This window comes from Pterocles gutturalis, unplaced genomic scaffold, assembly GCF_000699245.1.
Source record: "Pterocles gutturalis isolate BGI_N339 unplaced genomic scaffold, ASM69924v1 scaffold5691, whole genome shotgun sequence".
NCBI lineage: Eukaryota > Metazoa > Chordata > Aves > Pterocliformes > Pteroclidae > Pterocles > Pterocles gutturalis.
In genome coordinates, this window is record NW_010102828.1 from 23,919 (window position 1) to 36,740 (window position 12,822).

General features: G+C 42.0%; 1 protein-coding gene across 1 annotated transcript in view; it reads right to left on the reverse strand.

Moving 5' to 3' along the window:
* NUP93 (nucleoporin 93kDa) overlaps positions 1 to 12,822 on the reverse strand; it is a 75,690-nt gene that overhangs the window by 17,723 nt on the left and 45,145 nt on the right. The window contains exons 4-7 of the mRNA XM_010086432.1: positions 11,384 to 11,512; positions 4,662 to 4,736; positions 2,448 to 2,537; positions 966 to 1,105 (exon numbers count right to left, since the gene is read on the reverse strand). Coding sequence (XP_010084734.1) covers positions 966 to 1,105; positions 2,448 to 2,537; positions 4,662 to 4,736; positions 11,384 to 11,512 — 434 coding nt within the window. The remainder of the gene's footprint in view (positions 1 to 965; positions 1,106 to 2,447; positions 2,538 to 4,661; positions 4,737 to 11,383; positions 11,513 to 12,822) is intronic.

The following is a 12,822-nucleotide window of genomic DNA, read 5'->3' on the forward strand; positions in this document are numbered from 1 at the left end:
CATGCGCAAGCAGGCACTCTGCCACCACCCCTGGGTGACAACGAGTGCTGATGAGGTGTGGCAACCAACTGTCAGGGGCCAAGAAAAGGCCGTGCCAGGAGGTGAAAACATCTCTTCCCAGCATACTGTATCAGAACTTGGCACTTTCTGCACTCAGGTGGCATATCTGTATTCTTAACAGATGCCCACGCACTACACTGCAGCTATTATTTGCTTTCCACTGCTGAACTAGCCTGCAGGCCTTACGTCAGCGGCTACTAGATAAGAGACATTGCAGTCCACATGTGCAGTGAATAGGCAATAGAGCCATCGGGGGATTCAGCTTTGAGCTTTCTCTCTACAACCTTTCTGTCTGCTCCAGAGCCTACAATTCTCCAAGCACTTTCTTGGTCAAGGAGTTTAGGCCCCTGTGATACTTGCTGATACAGACAGGAAGCCACCTCCCAGAGTCTGAAAATCATTGCTAGATGTCTCAGCACCAGCCTCTTCAAATTTCACAAAAACCTTTTGGTGTAGAAATGGCTTGATCAGAACCTGACTCACTGCACCAGGTTCATCCCCACTGCTGTCCTCACTTCCTCCCAGCACTAGCTGCTGACAGTGATCAGCAATCGGAAAGGGAGAATAGAAAGGAAGAATTATTCTGCACGGGAGAAATAGATCTCTTTCCACAACCCAAAAATCTCCACATAGCGCTATGACAGATATAGAATATTTAAGGGCAACATAGAAAAAAGAATAAAAGATCTTAGTGTCTTCTAAACAACCTCCCCATGGATTCAAGGCCTTTTTAACTAAACAGTTTTATAGTCAAGTGGTTGCTCTAAGCCCTGCAGAACAGAAAAGACAGGCAACAGACACTTCTGTGAGCAGCGAGAGGTAGCTGACTTGTTAATATGTTTGTGCGCAAAGTCATTCTGTTTTATTATTAGGGAACTCTGTGCTACCCAGAGCATTCACCTTACCTTTGTTCTAGGTAGTGCAGAGCCTGTCTCACGAACTCCATACGCACCTCCATGTTGGTCCGCACTTTCAAGGCATCGCTAGCAGGAACCAGGGTAACATCAGTCATTTGTTTCACCATGGCCCACATTTCAGATACGTTCTATAAGCAAGCCATTTCATACAAAAGTGATTAGTAAAAAGATGAACAAACAACACTGTTTTGAGCTACATAGTGTTTCGATGCTTAAGAAAAGCATAAAAACAGAAGAGTAATGTCTGTTCAGATTTGTAATGGAGATACCAGATGCAGACATGAAGGTAATCCACTTCTGTCCTGCAGAATTCAAATTTCTCAGGCTTCTCTGCATAATTCTTGTGCAAGAAAATGGTTATAAATATTGTGCCTGGAACTGTCACCCAGGATTGACAATTATTTCCAAAACTAGACTGGGTACTTGATGCTCAGACTACTTCCCCTTTTCCAGCTTGTACATTTCACTCAGTAAATACCACAACAACGTCAGCTTTTCATATAAGGAATTGCTCTGGCTGCCACTGGAAAGCTGTGCAATCAGCTGTGATGAGAAATACCTAAAGGACACTGATCACCTAGACAAAGACTCAGGTCTGAAAAAAATGTTGAAAGCCATCCAGGTCTGCTCATTCATAAGGATGAGATCGATCTGTATCTCCAGGACTAGAGTATCCCTGCTGAAACAGCAAAATACTGAGAAGTAACAGCACTGTTAGCTCCAGCAAGGGCAGGCGTTTGATCTCGGTGCTTCAAAGCAGCAAGAACATCGAAACTTGCCGTGTTGTCCCTAGCAAAATGAACAAAGCTGTTCAAAACAAAGATGCACCTCTGTAATTCAGATCTGACTGAAGCATTTGCCCCTCAGCTTCTGAACAGCTTTTTGCTCTCCCCATTTACAAAGTTTTTTCATGACTTGACCCTCTTGCAGTATTCTCCCTCCAAGCATTTCTCAAAGGTGGCCAGGTTTGTGCATTTGGGTTTTTTGGGGTGGATCAAGGCAACACAATTAAAGGAGTGGGTAAAAAAAAAAAAGAAAAGCAGGCAGATCATTGGTTTGAAGTCAATCCTAGGGGAGTGTGCTTCAGCTCTAGCAGGGTCTGATTGAAGACCTTTCACCTACAGCTAAATCCATTCAAAGGATATTAGGAGGCCACATTTTGAAAACCAAACAATAGAATCCACTTAAAATGAAAAGCAACGTTTTTCCTTGACCGCTCATCACTCATGATGGGACACTGCAGTGAAAGCAGGTTCTTTTCTTCCTCGCTGTGTCAAATTTTTACCATGACCAAATTCATCACAGGTGGGCCCCGCTATGCTAGAGAAGATTCCAGTATTGGCTCTGTTTTCTGTGGAGCCATGCAATTTTTTTGGCAATATCAGTATTTTTCCACCAATGTCAGCAGGCTGTTAATCACAGCTGAAAACAGATTAAATACGTTTCTTTATGTTAACTCACTGGCAGTACCTTATCATCCAGTTCTGCAACAGCAGCGCAAAGGTCCACCAGGTTAGGCTGCAGATGTCCATTCACTATCTTCTCATTATAAATATAAATCTGAAACATATTGAAAGTAAGCAAGTTTAACAATACATATTACTCCCCTTCCCCCTCCCCAGCCACAGCAGCAAAATCTGAACCAGGTTTCAAGAACAGAGTGTCCCCAGCAAGTCCTTTCTGCTTCCCTCCCACATTAGCTGCTTCTAATCCAACAGGAGCAGCGGCATCACCCCTAACCACACTTCCACCGCACACCAAAGCCCCAGGCCTGCCTGAAGGCAGGCAGCAGTGCAGCTGTTCAGGGGTTCTGCAAGGCAGAGCGCTGCGCTGAATGCCCTGTTAGACTAATTACAGACAATTGTTGGAGCACAAAGATTCAGAGAAGACCTGACAACTGGATGGCTGTGATATTCCCCTGCATGGCAGCCTCCTGCCTGCTGACATAAAAGAAACAATTTTGCTGGTTTGTGGCAGTATTCAGGGAAAGTGAACAGAAACCCGGCCCTTCAAAACCTGCCCTTAAACACACACACACACCTGTTTTGATTTAAATCTTGGTCTTAATTTAAATTTAGTTACTTCCATTATTGCTTATTCTACTCTCAGCCCAAAGACTTTCCAGTTCCCTCCAAAAATAATCATTCCCAATGCTGGAAAGGCAGGGCTGTTGTAGCTTAAGTCCCTTCTTCTTGCATGAACTACTTCCACAACATGTCCAGCACGCAAGCAGGATGCTAAGCTCAGGATCGCAACCAGAATCTAGCATCAGTGGAATCACATAAATGGACTTTGCTGTGTTTCTGTGAAACAGTTTGAACAAAGAACAATTAATCATTTCAGTGTAATTAAAACACATTTCATGGCCGCTGATGAACTGAAACAGCATGGACCATGACTCTTAGCTACCCACTGACACCCACAGGAGCCCCGTATCCAGCACTGAACTCCAGGTATCTGGACCCAGGCAGGGTGAGGCTACAGCCAGCTCAGCCAGGCCAGCTTCTGCAGAGGGTTTGCTGGGAGCACACGGTGGCTGTGTGAAGTGTTTTGGTGGCAGAAGCCTGGCCACAAATGCCACCTTTCCATCACACCCGGCAAGCAGCCATAAACCCAGTGAGAGCCCACCTGTCCACCCACAGGCAAAACACTGATGCTGCAGCTACCCCTGCTATTAGCACTGCTAGAGAGGCTGAGCTTTCTGTATCCTCAGAACATCAGGGAACGACACCCTCAGCCTCAAAGTGCGGGTACAATTATGCCCCAAGGAAGATCCTCGATACAGAAATATTACAGTAGAGATGAAACAAATTACTGTACATCAACAACCACTAAATCAAACGTGCACTTTATCAGCACAACTATGCACTTTATTTTGTGATTCATTCTTCACCGTTACCGTAACCAAACGCAGACAGAAACACAGATGTCCAGGCTGCTATCCGGCTCCACAAAGACTGAGCCAATGCACACAATCACAGCAATTGTGTACAAATTAGGCAAGGCTTTGTCTCCACAGTTCTACATATCCCATTTTGAAAAAAAATCAAGTCCTTCTCTTTCATTTTGTTTCCAACAGTGCTGGTAAACAGATCATCTCAAACAACAAAGGTAACAAATTGGTTATGTAAAAGTTTATCAGTTTTCCCTGAAAATTTTCAGAGGGAGTCTAATGCCACCAGACATATTAATTCGTAGCTGATGCACTAAAGCTTTTCATAAGCGATGCCACTAAAATGGGATATAATTTGACAAACATCAGGATTAAGACTTAAACGTGTTTTTTCCTACACGCACACATCGGAAATGTGATCTTCCACATGTCAGAATAAAGGGAATGTAAAGTCTTCATTTGTGTACTATCATGCACTGACATGAATTCTAAAAAAACATTTTTTTGAAAGGTGAAAGGAGTTTCAATTTACTATATGAGCATAACTTCTACAATCATGTATGGTATTCAGGATCTCCTTCTGAACAAAAAAATCCTGTACCAGACAGATGAGCACACACCTAAAAACAGTCAGTCTAAACTTCTGCATTTTCCAGTTATATTTTAACCACAGACAGATGTTTTCATGTTTTACCTGCCATATCTGCTTACACAGGGTGTTCACAGACCTTTAATTTCCCCACCTCTCTGTGGAAAACAACATTTAACTATGTTTCTTCATTTCCACTCACCTGCCGAGCGTACGCCATCTCCACACTGTCCAAAGAGCTCCGACCTGGAGGGCCCAGCTCACCGCTGTAGCTAGGCTGTTTGGTGAGAAACATGTAAGAAAGCATAAGGTACAAAACTACTGCAATGCATTTTACCAATACATCTACTCCTAAAGAACAACAGCAAAAGCATGTTCCTGAGAGAACTAAGAACAAGGTTTAAGCTATCTACAGAGTAAAAACGCATTCTCGCTGCAATACCCTATTATCATCAAAATAAAGATCAAACTTTCTAAAGTGACAGAAATCCTCCCGGTGAACAAACCAACCGTTAGCTCTCTAGAATTAGGACACCAGCGCCTCTTGATAGCATCTTACAATTTTAATTCTTTCCTTTTGTTTCTCGAAAGGTTGCTTCTTGTCATGTTAGCATCTCCCTGTGAAGCATCTAGTCTGAACCTCCATCACAGCAAGGACACGGACTTCGATGGTGCCATGACAGACACAAAATAGGACTGCAGCATTCAATTATGTGCTGAAAAGTGCCCCACTGCTGGTCAGTCATAGGAGGAAGAACGATGCTGGCAATATACTGACCTGAAAGAATCATCTTCCTACCCACAGGGACCATGCCAGGATTGAGGTATTTTCAGTGTAGAGCAGGGGGAGAGCTGATGGAGCAATGGCATGGAAAATTCATACTCTTAAAAAACTCAAAATATAACATGCCATAATATTCTAACACTGCATAAAGCTACCCCTGTAAGAGTTCACTACAAATCACAGGTATGTTTTCAGTACAGCCACCACTGAATGTGGATGCTCGCCACTCCGGAGGAAAGAGTACTCCCAATTAAGTATGCAATATTCTCCCACGTTTCCAGCTTCCTAAAAATGTAATTCTTCATCTCAGCATCAGCATTGCATGCCTTGGGTTTGAAAAATGAAGTGCAATCATTTTAAGGACAGATCCCTTTGAGGTAAGCAGTCCTTTAATATCAGCGGCTTCCTAAGCAACGCTACAGCCACGATAGTCTGAAGATAAAAGCAAGACAAGCTCAGTACAGAAGCATAATATTTATTATGAAGCCAACTGACATAGTCAGGGCAGAGGAGGAGGAACACGCAAGCTTTCAGAGAAGCGTGTTTTCAGGTCTGAAACCGAAGCCAGAGCCTTTGAATTTCAGCCTTTGGATCCAAAAGCTCATTTGACTCTCCCAGGGGTAGCTGGTCTGTTAACAGATGTCACCTCTCCACACAAACCTTGCTCAGCTCACTTCAGGTGGCTACCTCGGGTACACAGTTACGAGGATCTAAGACGGGTGTTTACTTCCACTAGGAGAGGATGCAAAGCACGTAAGCTAAATATCGAGAGTGGCAAACACGGAGAAGGGGCCTTGCTGTGTCATTGTACAGCTCAACTCCATCTGTATTCCTCTAAACTGGAAACAGCAACTTTTCCCGAGAAAGAACTAGTACATCTGCAGAGTTCAAAATCAAGCAGTTACCATCAAAGTCAGCGACAGCTAGCTGCTCATCTTCGTTAGTGGTTACACTGCACCTCAGCAATACTGTCAAAAAGCTTTCCATTTTCCTACACGAGTTACCCAGAACATCAGTACTTTCATGTGCAGATAGGACCACCTTCAAGTATGGGTTATGGACATGCTCTAGTCTTTCCTGAAAGAGTTCAGTTAAACGTGACCAACTTGCTGCCTGTACAAACACCATAAAGCCCAAATGCAATGGAAAAAATCCTTGTTTTCACTTTCAGTTTAACCAGCGTTGGAGCTCAGCTGTGGTGACACTGGTCAGGCCGAAGCAGGGCAGGATCAAAGTTCTCCAGATGGTGCCATCATTTGGTTTTTTGTTTCACATGAGGACAAAATGCTTGACAGGGTCTTCAAAAGAGTCTCACTTTTTTTTGGGAACTGTATCCCAAATTTGAAATGAAATAATACAAACATATGAACTTCCAGACATGTTACTGCTCGATCTATGCACTGAACAGTCTCCCAGTTGTTCCCAAACACTTACACATTTTAATCTGATACCAGTTTAACCCAGGTTATCTTCTATTGCGTAGGACCTCCCTTGCACTCACGAGGGTACGTTCTTGCAAAGACAATGGCTATCTCCTGTCCTAGTCCAGGAGTTTTGATCAGGAAAGTGTTTACAATTTAAAATTTAAAGACAAATAAAGTGACACAATTGCAAAGGCCGAGAAGGTGTTCTGAGTTAGCTAAGAACTTCTACGTGAAGATAAGGGCATTGACCTCTCCCAAGAAATTGTAAGAGCTGCGTGATATTTGTGGTTATTGTTTCCTGTGTAGCATACAACAGTTGCTTACGGAATAACAAACACTCAGTTGTGTCTGTCCCTGATACACTGAAATATAAATGAATGATGGTATCAAAGATGAACCTGGACAAGCCTTTAAAATTGCTGGAATTAGTTTATCATTACATTAATTTCTCAGTAATAGTGCTATTTAAATGATGTCCAATCAGGCAGATGTATTTGGACCTTAGGCAGTATCAAAATGTCTTGCAGAAAACCCCAAAGAAATCCCACTTTCTCTTTTTTGCAGCTGAACTTACACTAAAAATATTCCTCACAGTCACTCCTAATGGATACTGATATTCAGAAACATTTGCATTTTTCTTTCAGTGCCAAATCATCTGACACAAATTCCTTTAAACCCACCTAAAACCCAACAAATTCTTTGTTCTAAAGAACAAAGAAGCTGTTAAAGCAGGTTTCCTGGGAAACAGACATGATGGCAGAAATAGTGCTTTGCAGCCTTCCCCTATGCTGTGCCAGATAAATTGCAGAGTTATTTAAAGTAACGTTAAATTATGGACCTTGTCATTAATTACTGATGAGGTTTCATCTCCTAAAGCAAGTGAAGAAGGGTACATTGTGACTTAGTGCCACTTTTCAACCAGTGCCCAAACACCAGAAACAAAGACTGGGGCTTTGTTTCGTGAATCTGGTTCCTTTTTCTCCTGCCGCTGCTTTGCAGCACCAGAGAGCATCCACGTGGCTGCCACTCCAGAGAGCAGTGTATGACTGACAGGTTAAAACCCACAGGTAAGGATCTGAATTCAGAAGCGCATGCCTGAAACTAAGAAATAACTACTCTGCGGTTTGGGTTTTTCTTTTCTTTCTCCAATTTTAATTTTACTCTAACCAGGATGCTTTCGGGGATCACTTATTAACAATCTGCCACACCTGAGAACTGCCACACTGAAATTAAATTGTTTAAAAGCCCACTACTGACTTGGCACTCAGTAAAGTCAGGAACTCCAGAATTTGTCTTGCTTTTCTTATGCTTTTCTTTCCTATGTCAAAAGTAATGGAAGCAAGCTTATTCCTATTTTTTTCTGTCTCATACTTGCATTCCAGCTTAATCTTTGAATTATTAAACTTGAAGAAAAAAAAGCACTAGCTCACTGAACTACCTCATGGCTGTGCTAAAACAAAATTTCAAAAGGAGAACTGAAGCAGTGAGTCAGCACGGGGAAGGCCATTTCCACTCTGAACTGTAGAGAGCTGCGCTGGCAATCCTTCCGCAGCTGGTAACCAGCATTTGAAGAGGCATCTCCTACACAGGCTAAGGGGGGATTTGGGGAAGGGAAGGATATCCTTTGGTGGCAAGTCAGAGCTTCTCAAGCTTTCAAGCAAAGAAAAGATTACAAAAGATGCGTTGACAAGAGCAGCTAGGTGCATACGAGAAGAATTGTGTTTCAGGTCAGGTTCTTAAGCCTAACTGGAGCAGCAAAAGGAAAAACAGAGAAGTGGGTAATGCACAAAGGACTGCAGAAGTGCAAGCACACACACACATCTTTCTGCACCTCTAGGCTGATATTGCTTAAATGGCTTGTGCTGTTTTTATCGACTACATTTGCTTCTCCCTGCCCTGAATTTAGGTCTTTCCAAAACATTCCTCAGAACCGTAATATTTATTCTGAATATTATCCATTTGTGAAAGGTGCAGATATACTGCAACGCCGTCACATTTTTATCTTTTAAATTAATTTAGCCTAATGATACTGCCTTTCAAAGGAGTCCTCCTTCATTTGTACTCAGCCAAGCATTCAGCCTCACTTGCACACCAAACCACATGCATGTAAAAGATGCATTATTCATCACCCTCATATGCATATGCACATTCCTCAGCAGAAGGCTGGGCAGACATTTTGTCAGCACTCCAAATGGCTTGGCCAGTAGATGTGGTGAATAACTAGGCAGGAGACTGAGCTGGAGAAACACCATCAAAATACACTGCGTAGGAGCAGGGGAATGGAAAGCATCTTGCAGTCCTTGGGATTTAAGGGATATGAAGACATGATACAGAGGGGCAAAACACAGAGAACAAGAGTGTCTCTCCATCACTGCGAGAGTGGGTTGCTTGACAGCAGGAGTGGAAGAAAGAAAAACCTGAAATAAAAGGACAAAAGAAACACTGCAGCACCTAGTGGAACAAGACTTGGAACAAACACCTTGAGAGCATAGGTGTTTGATACCTTGAAAACAAAACTTGGGCTTTCCTCTGTTTTCCCCCAAGAAGCACCTTTTTATTAGCTCTGTTTTTCTCTTACGGGAAGAATGCCAAGTTGGAGGACAAGGGGGAGCAGAAAACCCTAATAGCAAGTCCTACGCTACATTCTTTGAATCATGAGCTTTGCCTGTTAATTGGTCTTATTTCCATGAATAATGTGTTGGTATTTCACTCTGCCCATATTAGCTTGCCCAAAGCTTGAGAACTGGCTCGCAGGCAGAGTGGCCCCCCGCTGCGTTTGGATCTGTGCCTTTGCAGTTGATTCTCCATCTCCAGAGGATATCAATTAAACCCCTACTATATTCTACAGGCTGCGTCTGTTTGTGTCACACACACACAAAAAACTTATTTGACTGGAACAAGGCTTCAGAAGCACAACCTGCTGTGGGGAGGTTAGATAACAGGCTTTTAACACAGTACATGCACTTCAAACCTCTCAGACCTTTGACTTCTTGAGGCTAAGACTAGAATATATCAAGGATTTTAAATACTCTTGAAGTGACATACTGACACTACGAGTGCTTTGAAACAGAATGGCGTATTACTGAGTGATAGTGTATAACGAGCCTTTAAACTCATTCATGAAAAACATTAGAGGTTTATTTTTTTCCCCCCTCCTTCCCACCAATTTGATGCTTGGCATCACAAGTGCCATGGACTGGGGGTAGTGTCCATTTGACACTGAAACATCAGAAAAGGGGTTTTACCTTTTCAAAGCAGGTTATTAAATTGCTTCTCCTAGCAGTTAATATCCACACTTTGAAAAGAAAACCCCACACCAGTAACTCACACACAAATCAAAGATGTTAGAAACTATCAGAATAGCTGCCAAGTCCTCAGACTCGCATCCTAAATTAATGGGATAGCTGTTCCCACTTTTAAATGAATTCAGCCTGCATTATTTAGCATTTCTAATATTGGAAAGCTGGACAACCTTCTGAGAAGTCACAGTAAAGTATCAGTAAAATACTTTCTGGGGAAGACAGCTTCTATAAAAAGATGTATGCTAACTGGGATTAACCTATATTTAAAAGAATAGTAATCAGAAAGGGACATTTCATTAACAACTTTAATTATTTCCAAATCCCTATACAGGTCATACCCCATTAACACCAAGGGTTTTTTTTAATTTTAATATACTTTGCAGCTCTAAGTCATTCAAACAAACAAGAATTTTTTTTTTTTTTAAAGGAGAGGGGGAACATAGCTATAAAAAACTGGGCCTGTTTTCCGGCCTGAAAGCACAGCAACTTGCATTCCCCCCAGCCCCTATCACCTCTCCTCTCAAGGTTACAGTTCTGACAGAGCACTGTGCAGGGGCTGTGATGTAACGTTGTACTCAGGAACCTCAGCTGATGTCTGATGCCTCTAGTTCAGAGGGATGGAGTTCCCACAACCCTGCACATAACCTTGCTTTACTCTACTCATGTAACTGGAACATTTTCTTTAAGAGAATAAACTGTAAAGTTTTAACTTAAAACATTCCTTATCTTCTGTTACAAGTTGCTAGTCAATACCATTCCACGTTAAACGCAGGGTCAGTCTTGCCCAAAGGATTTGGTCACTATTGGATTAAGAGGTTTTATCAGCACAAAATTTTAATCTGCACTGCACAAGACAGCAAGGTAAAAAAGAAAGCATACTCTTTTTTTGTTGTTGAATATTGGTTTGGTTTTGCCAAGAAACCTGAGACGCTTCATCAGCCTTTTAGGAAAAGCCATAAACCCTGGCTAGCACCCAGCGATAAGGGAAAGATACACTCTAACACCTATGTCTGAGAACAGTCCACCTGAGAAACCGTCTGGTCTCATTAGTGTTGCAAAGGTCTCCTGAAGGTGAAATTCACCCCGATGTGTGTTCTGTCCCCTGGGTATATTGACCCATATGTGTTAGTGTGACTGGCACATATGTTGCTTAAAACACAGCCTCAGCAATAGGAGCTCCAATGCCTTTATCCATCAGGCAATGAAAACAATCATAAAATAATCAGACGATATTTTGCTAAACAATGCATTCTGCTAGTCACAGCCTTTCTGAAATTAAAGAGAGATTTAACATTTCTCGTTTTCACATAGTTGTACCTACAGAATAATCCAGAGATTGTTTCAGGAGTGCTGGAGTGCCAGCTGCGTACACACTGTGTGTGACTATGGACAGCGTTTAAAAAGACAGAGTTACCTCATTTTCCTGGGTGAAATCGAGAGCATCTTCCCCTGATGCAAGCAGAGTATGAAGAATCCTTTGTTTCACCTGTTCCCATTCAACCAGCATTGACTCTCTGTGATACTCCTCAGCCATAGCAAAAGTCTGTTGGGGAAAAAGAACAAGAGCTAAGGAACACAGAGAAACACCAAACAGCCTAGCTCTGCTATTAATAGACAGCTCAAAAATGAAACAGAAAATAGCAACTAGATAAACCAACCAGGTCTGCCCTCAAGAGCTAATGATGTGCTGCATACTGTTTTAACAGGCTTCCCGGCCAGGTACCGGGGGATTCAGAAAGCAGGCGTGTGTGGAATTAAGACTACTCCCACATATCCCCAGCTGGTAAAACGGAATCTGTGTCTCTTCGACAGTACTGCAATACACACAAAACTGAGGCTGGAAATCAATCGGCTTCTTTAATTTAGCAGCATGCACACAATACCCAGGTCATCCCTGATCCGTGTGGTTTGCAGCGACTAACTTCTCTAATGGCAACTAGCTTTTCACCTCCCTGCAGGCTTGCCTTACTGCATTCTGACAGACATGCGTGTTTATCACCCATTTCTCATTTTCAGGTCTTTACTAGTATACCTTGCTTATAAATGGGAAATAGGATAAAATAAAAAGTATTAAGGAAAATTAACCAGTACCAAAGAATCAGAAAGTCTCTCTCATCAGGAATGTAACTCAGGAAACCACACAGGAAAATCATATCTCCCAAGAAAAAAAAAACAACATTCTTTTACCTTTCAAATGGCTGATGTGCTATATTGTCTTCAGATCCAATGGGGGAGCTCATGGAAGGAAACAGCTTTTCCCTCAATATGCCATATTTTGGCAATAGCATTAGGACAGAGAAAATGCTTCACTACCTTTGCTGTTATTCTTGGGGTGATGCTAAACTAGCAGCCTTGAGTATACTGGCACAGGAAATAAGAATTTTTCCACTAATTCCAAATAGAGAATAAGCTATATTGGATCTTCCACTTCTATCCCTCTCCCAGCCCTCTCTGTCTTTCCCATTGCTTTGTGCTGCAGTGCACATAACTAAATGTCTTGCTTTGCTGAATAAGCTTCTCATGTCATTACAGCCCACTGTTAGGATAGCGTCAATTAAGGAGCAAAACATTCCCCAGTATAAATGAATTGATAAGAGTCAGTGACATTTGGCAAACATTTAATTATGGTGCATGTATGGAACTAGAGCATAACATTTGTCTTTATTATAGAAATTCACTTTGTACTTTCATTGTAGAATATGGGTCTTGTCCCTACCTTCACTATAATAATTTCAACAGGGTTTTAAAAATGCTCCAATAATTACAGTATAATTATACGTACTTAAAATAATTTAATGATGCTTAAGTACTATTTCTTATCATTTGAAAGAAATAAGCTTAGTTCTAAACCTG